Raw genomic sequence first — 21,933 nt, 5'->3', positions numbered from 1 at the left:
TTACATGTTTTTTGCAAATGTATGTTAATGCGTGTGTGGCATGGCGTTTATCGTTTGGTAGGGCCTTGAACTTACCATTGTAACTTTATCTCTTGCTCATTAGGGATAACTCTCTGGCTATTTCTACAACTATTAGCTGGATGGAGAAAATGGATATTATAAGACAGGTCCTTCGCTCTCATCTGCATCATAAACAGTATGTTGATCAGGCAATCATTTCTCCCTTATCTTTTTATCCTGCACCATTTGTGGCATTTTATCGATTCTCTTACTGTGCCACTTGATCTTTAGATTTAGCAACAACTATCTGTGAGTAATAGCTCTATGTAAATGCTACAACAGGTCCAGAAAATAATGCGGTTTCTTCTTCAAGAGAAAAGGCTTTCTGATGCACATTTAGATGCTGTTTGGATGGCTACAGAGAAACCTGATCAATTTGAGGCGGTAATTATTGAGCTTATAGGTACCTGTACCGTACTTGTAAAGTGTTTACTGACTATGTTGTCCTTTTGATTCCAGGTGAAGACTAACATATTTGACCTTATAGCAGACCTGGCATGCTCATTTTCTCCTGAGCAGTTGGATAGCTTGTTTGGACGATTCGAAGGATGTCAGGTCTTTTCTTGGGTCTTGTATTGCAAGTGCTGGAAACCATGTAGCTGTGTTTGTCCAGTTTTTTTGGGTTCTGTGGCACTGTATCCAAATACGTAAGCTCTCTGTTTAATTTCATTTTTCTGGTAATAGGGCCAGTCAGCATTTGATATTGGAAAGCTTTTAACATTATTGAAGAAGCTTGCACGAAGTGATAACAAGGGGATAATGGCATCAAGGTATGCCGATAGCCTTCCACACCTTTGTCTAACTAGAGCTTCAATAATGGATATTTCACCTGGTGATGAATGTACCTTTTTTCTATTTTAATTTGGATGTTTATCTGTCTTCGTTTTTTTATTTTAATTTTGTCAATTGGGGTAATTTGTCTTTCAGGTTGTTGGAGCTTTTGTGGAAGCTGATGCTGCTGGATGAGGCTGCACCAGGAGAGATTCTGGAGTCTGGAGCTTTTACAGAGATCTTGGGTCATTATGATTCAATAAATTGTGCAAGCAAAGATGTGGGTCAGAGAAGCTCTTGCAATAGCTGTAAGATGTTTTGTGCAGTGTTTGCTTGTTACAGATACCATGTAGTCAACGTACTCGCAACAGTGGTGCTCAGTGAAGCCACTTTCTACCTTGGTACTGCATCATATATTGATGCCAAAGTTATGCCCTGCTTGGTCTCATTGGGTGGGTTTCCTATGTGGGTACTGCAGTTACTGTAGCATACCTCAACTTGCTGGCAGAGCCTTGTGACTCACATTGCTTTCAATACTTGGTTTTTGTCTGTAGATCCAACGTCTATGTGTAGCAGTTTCTGCCACGGCAGAAGGGGTGACCACAGTGCACCACAATATCCGTAAATATTCACTTGATAACAAGTGGAAGCACAACTGGAACAACTCGAATAACTGGGCGGTAAGATTAAGAGAAAAGGGAGTCAGAGCTCCATTACATAGAGAGATATTGGTGGCCACAACTACTATTTTCAACAACCTTGTAGGTATTTCTGAAATACTGCAGAGCAGCTTGATATGTGTTGGGGGAGTTACGACGAAGAGGCTATGTCCCTGCATTGTGCATGCCTTTCTTATAGTAGGACCAAAAGCCATAGTTACCTGGAACGGGAAATCGGAACGGGAACGGGAAACGGCAACATGCATGAAATGCCATTCCCTGTTTCAAATACTCACGTCTGAAACACGGAACGGGAATCCAGAATGGGAAGTTGGGATGGGAACGGGGAACGAAGACCTAAGAATGGCCATTCCATGTTACTATGCCAAAAGCACTTCTCATGAAAATAATCCGATAGGAATAGACAGTTTTGAATATTTTCTCTGATGTATTTTGTACTTTTATCTCAGGGTATGTGCCCTCAAGATATTTATAAATAGTCAAGAGAGAAATGAAATGAAATGTTATATTAACGTCTTCAAAAGGCCAAAATGACCTAAGAGACCAGAACGTTGCAATGTGGTGGATCTGATACAAAGAGTAACAAAATGACAAAATAAAAATACTATGGAATCCTAAACTGGTAGGTGTGAACTAAGCAGCTAGCTGGGATGGCTAAATCACAAGAGATGCAGCATCGGTTGTTGGCGGATCTCATCAATCTCCTCCATGGTCAGCAGTCTGACCGGGCGTCGTGCATGTCGGGCCAAAGTGATCCGAGTCCTCCGATGTAGCGTCCGTCAACGACTACTCTGACTCTCCCCTGGTTGGTGTAAAGAAGTCTGTGATTCGTCTCCGAGACTCTCCTCCCTGATGTCCTCAGCAAGCTCTCCCTAAGTCTGTGTAGCTCTAGTAGGAACAATCCGAGACATCTCTGATCCTCGTATCTCATGACTCTAGAAAATGGTTTGAAACCCTCCTTGAACAGAAAGTGGAAGCGGCCGTGTATCTCATAGTACGCCGGGCAATGACGTGTAGTGCAGCTCTGTCTTTGGCTCTAAGTGACATAGGTGACATATCCTGGCCCCTGCTGGTATCCCTCGAAATCGGCCAGTCTCGATCTGGAGTTGATGTGAAGATGTGCGTCTCTGCCCAGTAGTGCATTGGATCCCATGAGATAAGTGCGTATCCATGTATGCAGGCCTTGTCACAAAACCGTCCTCCGTGAGTTGGAGAAGATGCTCTTTGCAGAAGACCATCTTCGTGCCCAACTCGTGTGTGGGCACTGAGACCTTAGCCCGAATCATCCGAGCAATCATAGAGACCAAAGGCCTCTCCATATATCTCCATCCATATGTGTTAGCAGATCTCCCATGATGGTCTACTGAGGGTCCCCATACATGAACTCCGTAGAGCATAACTGAAGTCACTAGAGTGTCAAAAAGCCAGAGCTTTGTTCGCGGTTCTTGAAACTGAACCCGCGAACACATCCTCTCCAGTCCTCCCAGGGTTGCATATGCTCTCGTTAGTCTAGTCTCTGATGCTCAGTGAAAACACCGGTCCACCGAAAACTACCCCAAGATAGGTATATGCATCTGTGTACTACACAGTCTCCTGGCCATACGAAAATGTGGGTGCTGACCTCCTGACCCATTGTGGAGTGGTGTTGAATACCATAATCTTGGTTTTCCCAAGGTTGACAGACAATCCGCTGTCATGAGCAAATGTATGCAAAGCATCTAAATGACGCTGCATCCCCTCTAGAGAGTCAGAAATCAACACAATATCATCAGCATATAGTAACAACGGAGTCCATGTCCCTGCTAGCTGAGCCCCCCTCCCGTCTCCCTGACGCTCTACATAGTCTGAAAACTCATCCACATACATCCCAAATAGTCGGAGATAGGGGGCATCCTTGCTTCACTCCAAGAGTGGAGTGTACCATGTCGGACATTCCCTCAGTAGTGCGTACCCGCCCCATCACTGTCCTATATAAAGCCAGAATACCCCATATGGTGTCTGCCTTCCTCAATAATAGCTTTGAGTGTCAGAATTTGGTCAAGAGTGGAGAAACCTCTCATGAATCCTGCTTGCCCTGGTGCTCGTATGCCCTCTCGCTCTGCCCATCTACTCAGCTCCTGCTCAAGAATGGATGCATACAGCCTAGCCAATGCGTGACCAACCATGATGGTGTGATATTCCTGGGAATCATGGGATCTCGACTCGAAAATAGGCACAATCGTAGACATACTCCAAGTCTTAGGAAAGCCTTCATACATGGCCCGATTAAACATCATAGCAAGAAGCTCTGCAAGCATATCTCTGGCATGGATGAAGTGCTCTGCTACCAGACCCTTATGATCATGTGCTCTCCTTGTCTTCATCCTATCAATGGCTTCCTTACCCTCTCGGCAGTAAAGAAAGTACATGTCACGGGCATGTCTCTAGTGAGTCCGGCAAAGGTGGTTGCCACATTGTGGTGTAGAGAGATGTTGCATATTGCCCCCATGTCTTTGTGGAGGTGACTGTTGGTGGTGGTGAATGCTCGTGGAATAGCCTCCATGCTTCGCCCGAGTCTTGACTCATAAATAGCTGATACAGATCTCGCTCTAATTGAGATAGATAAGCCCTTTTCTTTCGTCGCACTAGGCGGCGAAAGATAATCCGTGACCGTCTATGTGTGGTAATACCCATGAGCACTTCCGTCTGCAATTTGATCCTCGTCTCTTTACACTCCTCATCATACCAACCGTTCTGTGGCATGCTCCCAGATCGTCTCCGTGTAGGCTGGCTGTGGGGCCCGAGGGTATGCCATTGATGCTGCATCATGGAGCGTCTGTCAATATCCGAGTGAGTTCATCTAGTGGCCGTCCCGGCTTCTGAGTGCATAGCTGCCTGTATATCTCATCCATATACATTAGAGTCCGTCCCTCATTAACGTATATCGAGTGTGCGTGGGGACCTCTCCTAATGGAGCTATGCTGAACTGAAACGTAAGAGTGAAGGACAAGATAGCATGATCAACTGCTACTCCAATTGGCCTAGTGCCCACCATGAAATCCTGAAAGAATGGAATGAGACCTGATTGGGCCATAGCATTAATCCACTGTACTAGCACCATGTCGATGTGGAAAGCATGTAAAACCTCCAGCTGTCGAAAATCTTTGTAGGCTATTCAAAATGGCCAATCTAATAATATGTGTGCAGTTTCCATATCTATCAAGTATCTGCCATACTCAATGTACTCCTCATCTTGCGATAGTCTAGATAGGCCCATCTCTGTAACGTCCAGCTTCGTAAGCATCTCCTCGGAAGTATCATAAAATATTGTCTGGTGATGGGTAGTCCTAGCATTGAAGTCCCCTAGTATAATAATGTCACCATCCTTGGAAAACTCCCATATGTCAATTCTCCAAAATAGCAAAGGGGGACTGTCCTCTAGGTGATGCATATACTAACTATTAGGAGGAAAGTAACAAATAGCAATGTAGGGGTATCTGTGTGTCTCTGCCCTTAGCCTCACCCACATGTATCTCGCCTGTTCATCCTTGCGCGCTATATATATCAATGGCTGCAACTCCTCCCTGAATAAAACTGCCACTCCCCCTGAGGCCCGTCCTCGATGCTGTAATAGACTTGGACACTCCAAGTTGAGAATCTACCACGACACCACAAATAATCACTTCAAACAGTTCACAGTTCACAATTTATTCAACACTGGCCCGATGGAGTTCTGTGCCTAGAGATATTGGCCCCAAAGACTGGCGTCCCTTTCGGTATTTCTTTTTGTATTAACGTGTGTTCGAAGTACAAGAGTGAGGGCAAGCGCTCACACTCAGACTCTTGCGTCCAGATGCTTTGAGTCATGAGAGGCCTGCTCACATATTTAAAGATTACAAGGGATGCCAAAAGCAGAGCCCAAAAGCTATAAATCAAAAGCCCTTAAAAAATTAAGCAAGAGCTTTCCTTTTCTCTCTCAAGCCATACTTGGCACAAAACAAGACTTGTTAAATAAAAGCTCTCTCTCTCTCTCTCTCTCTCTCTCTAATTGCGTAGCCAAAAAGCAATGCCCAAAAGCTGCAACAATCTGCCCCTTAATTCGCGGGCGTCCGTACTGCTGCCACGTGGCAATGCCTTCGCAAATCGCGGGCGTCCATACTACAGTCCCGTACAGTCAGCCACGTCAACATTTCTTCTTTCCCTGTAAGAGTGTGTGTGTGTGTGTGTGTTAGAGTTATTCCACGTCACCATTTTGTGACATACCCCCCTCTTGAAAGCATTGTAATCGCCCTCGATTACGCCTGCAAAACAGATAGAGACCATAAACTGCCTTAGCAGACACTGACTGTTAGTACTGACGCACTAGGAACACACATCTAGCACATGTACCAATCAACAGTCACATCACACGACATCACATGACGTCACATGACATCACATGACATGTCACGTGACACATCCAACCCTATGTGTCCGTGGACAAGCTACAACACGACACGGGTTTGGTCAATCCAATTAGTCTAGATTTAGAAGTGATCTGGCACTTTTTGTGAGTCTATTCGTAGACCGTGAATGACCTGTCACTTAGTGTAGATGCATATCCTTTGGTTGCACACAGCATGATCATAAGCATTCCCATCAGAATCCATCAGAATCCTTCAGGGAAATTTTCCAGTGCATTTAGCCTATTTTACCTATTTTTGACATTTTTTCACTTATTATTTTTAAGTGACTTTTGTTGGAAAGTAGGTAGGGCAAATTGAGTAAGTTTGTATATAAGCAAACCTAAACTAGCACTGAATGGCAGAAGAGGCAATAGGAGCCAAGCTCAGCAGGCAACTTCTCAAGCAAGAACTTGGTGGTCTTCCCTCCAAGCAAGAAGGACTCATCCTTAGCGTTTTCCATTTGCATCATCACCAAGCAAGTCCAAGCCCTTGCGTTTTTGCAACAGGTAGGCACCGCAAGCAGATCTTCACCGCAACAGCCCCATGCCTAGCGTTTTGATCCCAGCATACCTAGCGTTTTTGGAAATCCCTGACCTAGCGTTTTCAGAAGTAGAAACCTCAGCATGCAGCGTTTTTCAGCCATGAAGTACCTGTAGTTTCAGCCCTAAAAGAGTAGCAAAATCAGCCCCAAAGAACATCAGTTTTGCCTTCAATAAAGACTAGCAAAAGCAGCGTTTTCCTTATCGTTTTCGGCAACAGCAGATTTCAGCCCATAGCGTTTTTGGACAGCAGATACTCACTTGCAGATTTCAGCCCTTAGGGTCGTATTTCTCTTCTCTCTCTATCTCTCAGTCTCATACACTTGCATACACAGTGTCCATTCACTTTGTTTGTGATCATAGCATTCTCTCATTAAGAACGGAAGGCTCGACCTTCCATAAGAACAAAAGGAACCTTGAGCACAATTTCGAGCACTCATCTTGAGCAAAGCGCAAACATTCATTCCATTGCACCTTACATTGGTATCAAAGCTTTGGCAGTGTTCTGTATCACTCAAGAAAAGAACCACAAGAATCACAAGAATTTTTTTTGCTTGTTGCGGTCGCACGAACCCAAGTTCGCTTGGGCGTGTCGATTCCTAATCGTGTTTTTGAAGAGTGACATGAATCCCAAGAAAGAAGGGCTTGTCCAGCCTCCCCTTGTGTTCTTTTCTCTCATTGAGAGCGGACCGTGCACTTAGCGGCCGGCCAATCGATGTGAGGTGGGAAAAAGAAACCTTGGTGTGAGCGCAAGGCCGCTAAGGGGTGTGCCCACGGAAAGGAGTAGAACTTGGGTGAAGAGAAGATCCTTCTCAAATACAGATTGCAAGCGAAAGAAAACCTCAAGAACCTCAAGACCCTCAAGAACCCAAGAACCCAAGACCCTAGTGTATGGTCATCACCCGAAGCGAAATGGATACTTCGCATACAGGTGGTGAGCATGAGAGAGGCGACGAAGAGTTCTCCCCACCAAGAGATTTTTCCGACTCTCCCCCTTCGCCATCTACGCCACGAGTTGTACCAACTCCTATGGAGGTGATGGTCAAGTCGATGTTGGAGATGATGATACAACAACAAGAAACGAATCGAGTTGCGTTGGCACAACTAGCAAGAAAAGGAAGCCAAGGACTGCGATCGCGAAGAAAGAAATGAAAGAATTGCCGCACAACAAGAAGCAAATCGCATTGCGTTAGAACGCGAGCGCGATGAATGAAACGAAAGAAAAGCACAAAGAAAGGCCGAGCGTGAAGCTCAAAGAGTGGCCTTGGAGGTCGAGCGTGAGGCTCAAAGAGAACTACGCACTCAAGAATTGGTTCGACAAGTACTTGCCTCGAAGTCCGAACTAGCCAAAGATCGTGGGAGTTCCTCAAGTGGCGCAAGCCACGAGGCGGATTTTAACAATCCAGTCACAGAGAAGTTGACTATCAGTAAGTATGATGGTAAGATGGATGCTACGGTTATTCATTCTTGGTTGCATCAATTTAATGCTTATTTTGCGACAACTAAGAAGACAGGAAATAGCAAAGTTTTGACGGCAGCCATGTACCTTGTCGGTGATGCGATCAATTGGTACCACGCATGGCAAGAGGCACAGTTAGCCGTGCACCTAGAGGAAGCCGACGAATTCACGCCCCTTTCCTTCAATTGGGTTGATTTCCAAGACAAGCTCAAGGCGCGGTTTATGCCACCTTAGTACCTCGCACGATTGAAGGACGATTGGCACGCTCTCAAGCAAAATGGTATGATGGTTATGTCTTTTTCTAATCGTGTCTTGCTGCTAGGTACCCAATTACGCAAGTCGGATGATGAACGCAAAGAAGCATTCCTTTTTGGGTTAGACGACTATATCAAGTTTGATGTAGAAGTCTTCGACCCAATCGATCTCAATAAGGCGGTAGCGATTGCTCTCGCATAGGAGATGAAGCACAACAAGGGAAAGCTTAAGGAGAACAAGACTTCCACAAGTACCTCGCAGACTTCTCAGAACCCTGAGAACGGTAAGAATGGTAACTCTTCTAACCAATCTTCCAACAGTCTCTCAGAAAAGAATTCTTCCAATGAACCTAAGGGTAAGGCTAACACAATTGCTAAACCTAAGCTTACTCCAGATGAAAAGGTAGCACAAGGAATTGTAGGAGGATACATCAGGTCAGAAGAGCAAAGCACTTATTCTAAGGAAGGTCGTTTTCATTGTCACATTAAGGGCCACATAAAAAGAACATGTCCTAAGCTTGAATTGAATGAATCTAAAGAATCCACAGATTCCACTTCCTCTGTCAATGCAATTAATGATAACAGAAGTGTGCCCCAAGTTTCTCTTGACCCTCCCATTGATGATTCTCTCATTAAATGTTATGGTGTAGGTGTCGGGGTAGCGTTTTGTCATATTGTTTGACCCAGGTAGTATGCATGAGGTAGTATGCATGAGGTGATCAGTCCCTCTCTTGTTGAGAGAGCCCGTCTAGAAGTTAGTGAGAAATCTCCTCTCGAGGTCTCTGGCTTTGTTCCCGGTATGGACCCTCTCATCACGCAGGAGTGTCTTGATGTGTTGTTTACAATTCAACAAGCTGCCTTCACTAGAAGATTTTTTGTCTCTTCTCTCTCAGGATGTGATATGATTTTGGACATTCAATGGTTTCGTGATCTTAACCCTCTCATTGATTGGGAGACTAACACTTTCACTCTCTATGCCAAAAGTGATTCTCCCATTGTCATTTGTGGAGAGAACATTGTTCATTCTCCCTCTCTCATTGCTAATATGCAGGACAAGATTGAAAGGATTCAGGAGAAGGAGACTCTCTCAGTCTCTTCTTCTCCAAAGCATGACTCACATGATTTGCATGATGATGATTTGAATGATAATAATGAGCATGATGATTTGGATGCTAATGGTAAGCATGATGGTTTGCATGATCAAGATGTGATTTCTCACAAGCATGATGAGTTGCATGAAGATGACGTGATTGTTCACAAGGATGATGTGTTAGTGGATGCTTTTTCTAGCGAAGCTAACCTCGTTGCAAATTTGATCAATCACGAAGGATCGATCTCGGCTCTCGAGCCTAGGTCCAAAGAACCCTCACGAGAAGTATTATGTGTTCGCATGATTGATACGCACGCATTGTTCGAGTGTTTCATTCATGATTGTTTCATGTATTTTAGTCGGCGTCTTTATGTGATCCCTTTTATTAGGCATGACATATTGTACGTTGAGCACGTTTCACTCATGGATGAGCACGAATGTATGCGGATTTTTCATGAAAAGCTGAAAAGTATGTATGTACGGAAGTCACATTCCATGTCTCTTCCTTGGCATGACATAATACCCGAAAGAGCACATGAAAGTATGAGCACCAAGCATGGGCATTTCCGTTGTGAATTGCCACTGTTGATTGCTCTAGATCCAAAGAGAGATTCGATCTCATTATTTGCGTGTGTGTGGTGAACGATTTGGCACTTCGTCTCTTTGTTCATCTACATTGCATGCACAATCTTTGAGGAAGACAAGATTTTTTCCACTCACTTTACATGAAATGGGTATGTTCATGGTGTTGTGTTGGAAATGGGTTTAGGAATTTTCAGCCATGGAGATTCTTGAAGAAGAAAGAAGCATGACACTCGACAAAGTTGAAGCATCGAAGGAGCTTTAGAAGACTTTGTGTCACTTTCGGCGCGGCCCAAAGAAGCAAGCGTTGTAGACCTTTATGAAGTTCAAGTACCGCACGACCCACACATCAGAGTGGGCCGACGAAGAGTCCCTTCCAAGATTTCGGATGCTATTGGCGGTCTCCCTCGACGCCATATAGTTTGGTACCAGTACCTCACTTTGAAAAGGAGGGGATGTCACGTGACACATCCAACCCTATGTGTCCGTGGACAAGCTACAACACGACAAGGGTTCAATCAGTCCAGTCAGTCTAGATTTAGAAGTGATCTGGCATTTTTTGTGAGTCTATTCGTAGACCGTGCATGACCAGTCACTTAGTGTAGATGCATATCCTCTGGTTGCACACAGCATGATCATAAGCATTCCCATCAAAATCCATCAGGATCCTTCAGGGGAATTTTCCAGTGTATTTAGCCTATTTTACTTATTTTTGACATTTTTCACTTATTATTTTTAAGTGACTTTTGTTGGAAAGTAAGTAGGGCAAATTGAGTAAGTTTGTATTTAAGCAAACCTAGACTAGCACTTAATGGCAGAAGAGGCAACAGGAGCCAAGCTCAGCAGGCAACTTCTCAAGCAAGAACTTGGTGGTCTTCCCTCCAAGCAAGAAGGACTCATCCCTAGCGTTTTCCATTTGCATCACCGCCAAGCAAGTCCCAGCCCTGGCGGTTTTGCAACAGGTAGGCACTGCAAGTAGATCTTCACCGCAACAGCCCCATGCCTAGCGTTTTGATCCCAGCATACCTAGCGTTTTTGGAAATCCTTGACCTAGCGTTTTCAGAAGTAGAAACCTCAACATGCAGCGTTTTTCAGCCATAAAGTACCTGCAGTTTCAGCCCTAAAAGAGTAGCAGAATCAGCCCCAAAGAACATCAGTTCTCAGCCTTCAGTAGATGCAGATTTTCAGCCCTAAAGACCAGCAAAAACAGCGTTTTCCTTAGCGTTTTCAGCAACAGCAGATTTCAGTCCATAGCGTTTTTGGACAGCAGATACTCACTTGCAGATTTCAGCCCTTAGACCGGTGTCGTCGTCCCCTTCTTCGTCGTCGACATAGCCTAGACTTGCATCAGTTACATGCATTCCCATTGTACCAGTTTGTGCAATCATAAGTAGACCACTCTCGCCGACGAGAGTGGGGCCTTCGGAGGAGGGTTTTACATCGTCTCTGGTGTCGTATTTCTCTTCTCTCTCTATCTCTCAGTCTCACACACTTGCACACACAGTGTCCATTCTCTATGTTTGTGATCATAGCATTCTCTCATTAAGAACGGAAGGTTCGACCTTCCATAAGAACAAAAGGAACCTTGAGTACAGTTCGGAGCACTCATCTTGAGCAAAGCGCAAACATTCATTCTGCTGCACCTTACATGACATCACATGACATTCAACATCCAACATTCATTCGGATCTTAGAGCATGATTTATCGGCAATGTAGTTAGCAATCGCATAGATCCACTCAGGACCTCATAGATGTCCGATTGACTAACCCCTATTGCAACCATGTCTATTCGAGATCATTTAGACCAAAATGCTGCAGTCATTTCGTCTATCAGTTCCTGCACTTAAAAACAAGTCAAGAACAAATCAGTTTTTGAATTACATTTCATAAAGTCATACAACAGAATACTGTCAGCTCTCTGTATCAAAGAGACATCAGTGACTCTAGTATTCAAAAATTTGAGGCATTTGTTGACAAAGGAGCGGAGTAACTCCCCTCTTGTGCAACCCACTGCATCAGATCTCGGGTAAAGCTGAATTCTGGGTTCCATTTGGAGTAGTCTATGCTAAACCAAAAGCTTTAAGGTAAAGTTTCACAATCTGAGGAGTATTTGCTAGGTCCTCCTCCTCCATCCACTTCACATCCAATGCAAGTTCTTCTTGAATTTAACCAAGAACCGCCTTCGTACTTTACCCTTACTCTTTCTGTCCTTATGTGCCAAAATCTATTCGGGAACAAGGATCTCCTCGTTTTCCTCCACTTCGGGTTGCTCATTGCGCTCCCCATCTTTGGGCACATCACCTTTAAAAGGTTTCAAGAGACTCACATGAAATGCATTGTGAATCCTCCAAGTGTTAGGTAGTTTCAGTCGGAAGGAGACATCATCGATCTTTTCGGAGATCTGGAAAGGTTCGTAGTATCGCATACTAAGCTTCGGAAAAAGCCTCTCCTTTCCCTTCTTCTTTCTCAGGCGTGCCTTCTCAAAACGTAAGAGCACCCAATCATCTTCCTTCAATTTCAAATGGTGACGACAGAGATCTGTTGCCTTTTTCTGTCTGTCCTGAGATTTCTGCAAAGCCTCGCGGACCTTGGCAAAAGCCATGTCTAAGTCGCGTGTATACTCATCAACTTCAAAAATCTTATCTTTCGTACTTAGGAAGGGTGGAACCTTCGCAGCACCTTCAACAATCTCAAATGGCGCCTTCCCTGTCGAAGAGTGTATCGTGTTGTTTTAGGCAAACTCAACCAAAGGTAGATACTTTTCCCATTGAGTCTTCTGATCCGAGATGTAAGACTTCAATAAATCTAAAACCACTGAAATTGGCAATCTCAGATTGCTCGTCAGTCTGTGGGTGGAAAGATGACGAGAACTGCAACCACGTGCCAATGTTCTCCCAAATTACCTTCCGAAACAAACTCGTGAATCTGGGGTCCCTGCCAGAGACAATCCTCTCGGGCATGCCATGTAATCTGAAAATCTGGGCCACAAACAGTCTCGCTAAGTGATCCGGCTTGACTATTTTCTTCACTGGAATGAAATGAGTCTGCTTGCTAAATCTGTCAATAACAGTCCAGATACCATCGTCACCACTCTGTGTTCTCGGGAGATAAAAAATGAGATCCATTGCAATATTTTCACATGGGCGGGTGGGTATGGGCAAAGGCTGTAACAATCCTTGTGCTTTACGCCTATCAAACTTGACCTGGCATACCAAGCATCTGTGCACAAACTCGTCCACATCCTTCTTGAGTCTCGGCCAAAAGAAGTATCTCTCTACCCCTTTCATGGTGGTAGCAATGCCGCGGTGACCCGTAAAAGGCGGATAGTGGCATTCAGTCATAACTTTTTCCCTCAACGGCTGTGTAACGCACAACATGGTTTTCCTCATCAAGTAGCCATCCTGAATGGAATACCCCACTACTGTCTCCCATCCCGTATCTGTGTGAAAACATCTGCAAAATCCGTATCCGTGGCTTACTGATTGACCATATCCTTGAAGCTCTTATGATGAATCGCGGAAATAGCCAGAACCAACGGCTTCCGAGACAAAGCATCTGCCACCAAATTCTTCTTTCCCTGCACATGGACAATCTGGAAGTGAAACTAAGACAAGATGTTCGCCCACCGCATCTGCTTTTCCTATAGCTGCTTCTGTGACAAGAAGTAGCGTAAACTTTGATGGTCTGTAAAGACAGTAAAATCCGCTCCGAGTAGGTAGTGCCGCCATTGAGTAAGAGCATGGATAACCGCCAAAAGCTCTTTCTCATAAATCTGTGCTGTCAATTCTGGCCTTGAGAACAATCGGCTCTCGTAGGCAATGACATGGCCTTCTTGCATTAAGACCGCACCCAGACTACGACCACAAGCATCACAATATACTTCAAATGACTTCTGCAAGTCCGACAAAGTCGAAACTGGTCCCGTAGTCAATTTCTCTTTCAATGTCTGAAAGGCAGTCACCTCTGTGGGTCCCAATGAGGAAGGGACTCCTTTCTGTGTTAAGATATGCAAAGGGGAAGCAACCTCTGCAAACTTTCTAATGAACCGCATGTAGTACGAACACAATCCCAAGAAGCTTCTAACTTCATGGACATTCTTCAAATCAGGCCAATCACGGATAGTCTCTATCGTGGCCGGATCCATCTGCACTTCTGCTGCTGACACAATGTGTCCCAAAAAGTCTATCTCCGGTAGGAAAAATTCACTTTTTTTCGCATTAATCACTAACTTGTGATCTCGTAATGCCTGAAAGACTTGAAGCAGATGTTTTATATGTTCTGTCTCATCCTTGGAGAAAACAATGATATCGTCAAAGAAAGTGCCAACAAATAGCCTGTACTCTCTAAAAATCCTGTCCATCCGGTTAAATGTCGCAGGAGCATTGGTTAAGCCAAAAGGCATCACCAAAAACTCAAATAACCCAAAAGTCGTTCGAAAGGCTGTCTTGTAGACATCTCGCGGCGCAATTCGGATATGATGATATCCACTCTTCAAATCAATCCTGCTAAAACATGAGGATCCCTGTAATCTGTCGAGTATATCACAAGGTGGTACCAAACGTACTATATGTGGCGTATATGTGCGTACAGTATGTTGTTTCGTACAAGAAAATTTTTTATGTACGTAAAAATACGTACTCTTGTAAAAAAACTCAATTACCAAACTTTCTAGGATATTTCTGATAAAAAACAAGAGAGGGCAACAACTTTTAGAGACACTAGTACGGTCGGCCGCCTTTGGCGGCCTCTCTCTCTTCCCTTCTCTCCCTCTTTATCGCGTGCAACTGAGCTTTTTTTCGTTTTGGACTTTAGCCTTTAGGTCGCAGATTGCGACACGTGTAAAGGGAAGCCCTTCCGCCATATTATGTCAGTAGATTTAAAGACATGTTTTACAAGACAACCACATACTGTGTAACTACTGCAAGAGATTTCAAAGTTTACACGACATTGATGATTGAACAGGCATATTAAAGCTCAAATGAGAACTGGTTTGGTCGCTCATAAGTGAGCAAAAATGCATCAAAAACCCTCAGCCACGCTTATCTTCCAAAAAGAAAAGTGCCTTGTACAGATCGTATAGTACGTCCGTACGGTACGGAACGGATCCGTACGTACTTTTTGATCCTACCTTGGTATATCATTGATCCTAGGAATTGGAAATTTGTTCTTGATGGTGATTTTGTTGAGAGCTCTATAATCGATGCACATTCTCCAAGATCTGTCTTTCTTCAAAACCAACAACACAAGAGAGCAGTATGGTGAAGTACGGCTAGACAAGACCCTTTTCCAAGAGGTCTTTCACTTGGTTCATAATCTCTTCGTTTTGGGCTCGGCTCACACGGTAAGGTGGCCTGTTCGGTGGTGTGCTTCCAAGTATCAGATCAATGGTATGATCTTCAGGACGAGTAGGTGGTAACTCGCTTGGCAGGCCCTCTGAGAAGCAACCGGCATGAGAGTGAAGAAAATCTTGGTGTACTTTATCAAGTTCAGATATATTTGTCCTATCCTCATCACTCAACTCTTTCAAAAAGATCGAGTAAACAAATAGACTGGATTTCATGAATTTAGAAATGGCCGAAGCTGATACAATAGGGACAGGCTCGCCCTTAAGTTTTATATTGAGTACAATGGTTCTACCCTTCTTTGTGCTCAATGTCGCTTTCCTTGCCCGATAGTCGACCACGGCGTTGTTCTTATGGTACCAAGGAATTCCCAAGAGGACATCACAACCTTCCAAAGGCATTATGTAAAAGTCCTCATGCCCCAATACCCTTGACAATGCAACTGAAGTTTGCCAATGACAGGTGTAACGGCTATGTCCCTGCCAGGTGCCACTAGAACTGCCTTTGCAAGTGGTCCCATTCGATCGGGAGTGATCTCGAGCCGCACCGCCAATTCTGGTGAAATGAAGTTGGCCTTGGCTCCTCCATCAAAGAAGATCAGGTCTTCTTGGTCTTTCACTTTGCCCCAAGCTCGACAAAGTTCTGTACTCTCGTCCATTGTGCTGGGATTGGTATCCACGCAATCTGGAACCAGTCCTGTTTTTGTCTTGCCTTTTCTTCCACGGTCCTTAGCTGCTCTCGAACTCTCAGGCCTTTCGTCGTCCTTGTCGTTTTGTTCTTTCTGTGCCTTTTTAGGGCACTTCGCGGAGATATGCCCAGTTTCCCCGCATCCAAAGCACTTCCCCTCCTTTATGTAGCGAGCCCGCTCTTGAGGAGTAAGCTTGGGTCGTGCATCTTTGTCTTTCTGTTCTTGGTTGCTCTTTCTCTATCTGCTTTCATTTTTCGAAGTCTGTTCGGCTGACTGGCCCCAAAGACTGGCGCCCCTGTCGGTATTTCTTTTATATTAATGCTTGAGCAAAGTACAACTTTCGAAGGGGTCCTCTACTCTCTGACACTGGAATCTACGTCTGGATGCTTTGAAGAGTGAGGCCTCTTGGGTCTATTTATTGATACAAGGGATGCCCAAAAAGCAGAGCCCTAAAAGCTTCTGATCCCAAAAACTGCCCAAAAAGCAGTCAACGCAAATTATGGAAATCCGTACAATCTGCCACGTCAGCAGCGTGTTTTACGGAGGTCGGTATTGGCATGTCAGCAGCCCGTCAGCGCGATGTGCGGGCAGCTTGTACTGTCAGTCTGTCCGTACAGTCTCTGCCACGTCATCTGCTGTACTGTCCGGGCAGTACTGCCAGGTCATCAGGTTGACATTTATTTGTCTTGACACCTGAGCAGTTTGTGACATACTCCAAAAGCTCTTGCTTTCAAAAGCTTACGCAAAACCAGCATATGTATAGCCATGCCAAAACGCAAGCGCCACGCATCAGCGCAATTTTAGGAAACTTCTGGCAGCCCTTACACTTTGTCTTTTGAGGGTTTTAGGCCCGTCGGCCGGTGCTCCATAAGTTAGTCGAAGGTTAGGTTTTCCTTAACCCCTTCAGTTAGGCCCTTCGGCCATGCTTTACAAGTTTGTCAGAGTTAGGCCATTGGAGCCCTAACCCTCTGTTCTCTGGGCTCTGTTTTTCTTGTCCTCTTCGCGAGTTTGTTCGAGTTGGGTATGCCACGTCTCCAACTTGAGACACTTTGTCTTGAATGCTTGTGTTTCTCGTTGAGACATGGCGATTCACATGAGACTACAAGAGTATACGTCATGTTTTCTTTGTAGGTGAATCTTGGCTGTTTTTGGATTCATATGGGTAAACGTCAATCATCGTCCATTGCTCTAATTTGAGAGTGTGTGTAAATAGCATTAGTTATTTGACATTTGTTGAGTGAAGAGTTTTAAGTTGTGAAACACTTCTTTTCTTGCTGATTTTCAAGGGAGATTTTCACCTCGTGAAGGGTGAGCATATTTAATGAAACCTTTGTAGTACGTTTTCTAATGTTGATCGAGAAATTGTCTGCCATGTGTTGTTGTGTATGTGGGCTGCCATTGCATAAGAGCTGCATTATAGGATTCGTTCGGCCCCGTGTGTCTTGTTTCCAGAGTATGCCTTTCATAATGTGGCAATTTTCAAGTGGAAATATTTGTTCATCTGCAGTGAAGATGGCACCTTCTTTTTAAAAAAAAGATGCATTTTCTGGTAATGATGAATTGAGGATTTCAGGGTTCTTTTGGTGAGGCGTTTTTTCCCAACACGTCCTTTTATTGTTGCAGGTGTATGTGGCTCGGTGTTTAGCAAACATCAAAGAGGGAAGCCTTGTAATCCCGTCATTGAGGTTGTTGCGGGACTTCATCTGGCTGGATCATGAGAAGCCTTTCTACCAGGCAAGTGAGCTAACCTTTCAACCCTTTGACTTCTTTGTCTTCTGCAAGAATTAAAATTTGCTGGACAAGCCATTGGTTCACGGGTACAAAGCTAAAATGCTTGTGTGTGCTTGTAAACCTTCTAACACGAGCTTTCTAGGTTTGGTATTCTGTTATCTTCTGAATAGGCATTGGGAGGTATTTTTGAGGGGCGAGGATTTCTCTATGATGACTTTGATGACTTTGTAGGATGATATTTCTTGGCAGATGCGCCTGCAACAGCTAATTAAGGATCATGATTTATTCAATATGGTGAGTTTTATCAGCTTATCGGTCTTATTTTTTCAGTGTTGAACCCCACACTCTTCTTAGGGTTGGGTTGCTAATAAGGCAACTTGGACTCCAGGTTGTTAGCAGCCTTGAAAAGTACATGGCAGAAGTTCGACTTCTTTTGTCTGCAAATGGTTCCGATTCTATCTCCATTGAAGTATTGGGTCCTTTCTACCCACATGATGAGCAGTTGAAGGAGAGGCTCGACTTTCTTCTCTTTATTTTACAAGTATGTTCTTGTTTAAAGGCTTTGTTTTGTTGTAAGGAACATGTGCTATTTGCTGCTATTTTTTTGGGGATGTTCCTTAAGTATCTAACAAGGGATCAATTTGTGAGACTTTATCAGTCCAGTGGTCTTATCCTGTCTTGGAGCTCAACGGAGAGGCTGTGGAACTGCATGATCGAGACCCCTGCATGTGAAGGAGATAAAGAGAGCGGCTTTTGCTGGTTTTGCGAAGCGCTTGATAAATGGAGTCTTCTCCACTTGGATGCACAAGCCAATCTTCTTACAAAGAAGTTACCAATGATCGATCCCTCTTCTTTGTCTCAAGCAGCGTGGAGGTAAGCTATGGAGGTTTCTGTATGCTTACATATTTGACATTTGGTTTACATATCTAAGGAAAGCCATTGGAATACAGGTGTTTTCTGAAGTTGTTCTTGTCGGTGAATCAGAGCAAGGACAAGCTCAAGCTTACACCGTTGGAAGAACCTGTTACACACGATCTGGATCTAGTGGGCCTGCCATATCTGTGGTGGATAGCTTTATGCTCCTCACAGGAACCTATTGTTGAGCAAAGTATTAGCTTACTGAGAGAAATTCATACCTCTCTTTGCGACACACTGCAAGAAAATCTTCTTGAAATACGTCAAGGATTTATTGACAAGTGCTTGGAGTTTCTCGAAAAAGCCTTAGAAATTGGGGGTGTGAAATGGAGCGAAGGTTCAGATTGCAGTAGCACAGCCAGCTGCAGCATGGGTGAAGGGACTACTGAAGGCACAGAGAAGCTGGATGACAGGGACTCTGTTGTGTCAAAAATGGTAGAAGGAGATATGGTGCCTGAGAGAAGGGGTCTGGATATTGATGCTAGATTTTGCTCAGAGGCTCATCAAGTTGAGCATTGCCTGAGGATATTAAAGGTTAGGCTTTAAGTCTTCATGATGGTTTATGGTGGTTTATGAGGGAAATCATATTTGTTGGCGTACTGACAGTGAAGTTATTGAATTGTGTAAGGTTTCGCCTTAGAAGTTGATGTCTCACAATTCCTCTTTATCTGCAGATTTTTGTCACAAGATGTGAAGGAAGATGTCCGCGGTCGATTCCTCCTCACACTGCTTCTTTTCAAGGGAGGCCTTTTATGTTAGGGGTGAGTGGTTGTGAATTGGAACATATGTGAGAAGGGTCTTGTGGCTCCATTGCTAACCCCATCATTCATTGCAGGTCAGCACAGTCAATAAGCAGTCTACTCGATTTGACGTGACGGTTCATACAAACGAATATTTGTCTTCACTTCGTGCAAAGGTGCAGTTCTTTTCTCAGTAATGACTAATTTTCATTTCCCTCTAGGTAGAACTATCTTAATTACTTGCTGTAAGATCACCCCTTTTCCCTCAGACCAAGGATTGTGTCATTCCGTTTTATTTTATAACCATCTGATGTACGTAGTGATATGTTGACATTGTGTACTTTCTTTTTTTGCCTTAATACAATGTTTCTGTTTTTCCTTGTATGCCTCCAATTTCTGAGCAGGTGGCGAAGGTGCTTGATCAACCATGTCCACGAGTCAGGTTAACTTACCAAAATCGAGACCTTCTACTTGATTCACAGGTATTTAATGGGTTTAATCTATTTGAAAATCTTTCATTGAAATATCAGGATCTTGTACGTCATGTCTCCCTTATTGGACAGGTTCTATGGCAGTGCGGCTTGATTGATGGCCAAACCATCACCGCATCTGTAAGTCTCTAAGCAGCGGAGACTAGAGAAACGTTTTTCAATGTATTCTGCTATCAATCACTATTTGGCTGTGTTTCTAGGTGAATATAATAGAGCGAGTAACTAAATTTCTCGATGAGCAACAGTTGCCTGGGGTACTCATATCCAAAAACCTTAAGGTTTGGTGCAGTTTTTGATAATCTGGAAGCGTGCTTTAGCGTCATGAAGTTTCCATCAATATTGTTTATTTATTTTTTCATGTGTGTGCAGTTTTATGATACCCTATTCAGACTTGCCACTGCCAGCGATACAAGTGTGCGAGAGGTATACTCAGTTCTAGATCGAGCAGTCATGGTATTTAGAAGAAATTAATTTATGTTTTCATCGTGACAGGGTGCAAACAGCTTACTTGCATTGCTCCCAACTCATCCAGCCATTTTGGCTGGTTTTCAGGTGGGCCCTTTTATAGTGTCACAGATGATTCTGCTACTAGTTTTCTGTGCTGTCAATGTTATGGCTTTTGATATCAAAGGTCTAACTAAAGTCAGATCATGTGTCTTTCAGGACCTCTGTACAAAAAGTGCTGAAGAGGGAAGGTCTCTTCTTACTGCACATTTTGGAGCGCGGGATCGGCTTTTGTATACTTTGCAGGTTAGTTAGTCTTTTAATTCAATTTTTTGTAAGAAATGAGAATGGAAACCTGGAAATAAATTTCTACAGGCAGGCTCTGCAGGTCTACAGCCATGTCATTCTACCACTTTGGTGGTTGAACTACTTAAATTAGTCCTCTGTACACAATTGCCTAGATTTTTGCAATCCGTTAGGGGCTTTCCGAAATTCATGGCTTTTGATGTGATTTGCTCATGGTTTCAAGCATAGGTATTCTCAAGTAAAGGTTGAGCTTCCTGCTATGTAGACTAGGATTATGGAAAAATAGATACTGGTTTGTCCTCCATTCCATTGATGTGTGTCAGCAGGATGGTGACCAGAACCAGATTTGGAGCCTCTTTACTGTTGAGTAGGAAAGATGCTGTCTTGCTCCTTGCTTTTTTTTAACTTTGACAGTATGCGGATGAGGCTTGCTGTCAGGTGTAGGTTGTGTAGGCTATCTTTGAGACAATCCCACCTTCAAGTTTTTACAGAGCTGCAGGATCCAAGATCAAATTTGGAATAATTGGTAGGTTTCCTTGCAGATCGTGACTTAGTATGCGTTTTGAAGCCAAAAATAGTCCTAAGTGGGCTGGAGAAGGTGATACACTAAATAATATCTGTGGATGTCAGATTTGTTGGGTTTGAATGTTGGTGGAAGTTAGCATTTAGAAGGGTGACTACATGGTTTGGTGCATGTTACTTGCGCTTTTCAATAACATGCATATGGAATGGTCAGTAACATAGTTTTGAGAGAGAGCGTTTTTGGACTGCGATGGCTAGTCCCTTTTCCTTGTTACTTCTAGTTTTTGGTTTTTAGTGGTCTCTTTTTCCCCCCCCCAAATATATCAGAAATTTATTTACTTTGAGATTGAGTGTCATCTGTGAGTCCAGTAATGTTATCATCCTGGCTCGTCCTTTGTGTGTATGAGGAGGTCATTGTTCTATTTACCATGTTGTGTTCAGAAAAAAATTGTTGTTGAGCGCTTCTTGTAGTGCTGACTAGATGGAGTGCTTTGTGAGTTCTTGACGCTTATTAATTTGAATATTTGTTATGTAAGCCTTCATTTTCTAGTTAATATCCCTAGGTCTTGACTCTTAATTTTTGAAAATTAATCAAAACAATGTGGCACTTGGCCTGTTGCTAACAAATTGCAAATTTCACTCCTCTTTAGTGTCTGAAATGTTGAGTTATCTTCAGGTTCCTCTCTATTTACTGCATTTCGCTATCACAGATACCATGATGTTACAAATTTTCAATGTAGGGGAAAGGTGCTAAGCTTGAATGTGTCATCTGCTGCAGATTTTAGATGGGTTGATTATGCCTGTGAATCGACCTGTTGACATGCAAACACACAAGTTTCGAACTTCGTTTATCCATGCTGGAGGTGTTCAGTAAGCATTCTACATTTTTTTAGC

At 43.7% G+C, this 21,933-nt stretch overlaps 1 protein-coding gene across 6 annotated transcripts in view; it reads left to right on the top strand.

Moving 5' to 3' along the window:
- Positions 1–21,933, top strand: part of LOC147436125 (uncharacterized) — a 31,739-nt gene that overhangs the window by 1,548 nt on the left and 8,258 nt on the right. For 3 of the 6 annotated variants that reach the window (XM_086489021.1, XM_086489020.1, XM_086489019.1), the window contains exons 2-20: positions 104–209; positions 343–444; positions 520–615; positions 745–830; positions 988–1,111; positions 17,514–17,624; positions 17,853–17,915; positions 18,010–18,162; positions 18,280–18,494; positions 18,572–19,070; positions 19,211–19,297; positions 19,372–19,452; positions 19,681–19,758; positions 19,840–19,887; positions 19,968–20,045; positions 20,137–20,190; positions 20,260–20,319; positions 20,431–20,517; positions 21,818–21,909. In XM_086489021.1, coding sequence (XP_086345147.1) covers positions 104–209; positions 343–444; positions 520–615; positions 745–830; positions 988–1,111; positions 17,514–17,624; positions 17,853–17,915; positions 18,010–18,162; positions 18,280–18,494; positions 18,572–19,070; positions 19,211–19,297; positions 19,372–19,452; positions 19,681–19,758; positions 19,840–19,887; positions 19,968–20,045; positions 20,137–20,190; positions 20,260–20,319; positions 20,431–20,517; positions 21,818–21,909 — 2,220 coding nt within the window. The remainder of the gene's footprint in view (positions 1–103; positions 210–342; positions 445–519; positions 616–744; positions 831–987; positions 1,112–17,513; positions 17,625–17,852; positions 17,916–18,009; positions 18,163–18,279; positions 18,495–18,571; positions 19,071–19,210; positions 19,298–19,371; positions 19,453–19,680; positions 19,759–19,839; positions 19,888–19,967; positions 20,046–20,136; positions 20,191–20,259; positions 20,320–20,430; positions 20,518–21,817; positions 21,910–21,933) is intronic. The other 3 variants (XM_086489023.1, XM_086489022.1, XM_086489024.1) reach the window with 2 other exon arrangements.

The sequence above is a fragment of the Adiantum capillus-veneris genome, chromosome 18, assembly GCF_014529385.1.
Source record: "Adiantum capillus-veneris isolate H3 chromosome 18, ASM1452938v2, whole genome shotgun sequence".
In the NCBI taxonomy this organism is placed as follows: Eukaryota; Viridiplantae; Streptophyta; class Polypodiopsida; order Polypodiales; family Pteridaceae; genus Adiantum; species Adiantum capillus-veneris.
This window is presented reverse-complemented; position numbering and strand designations above follow the sequence as displayed.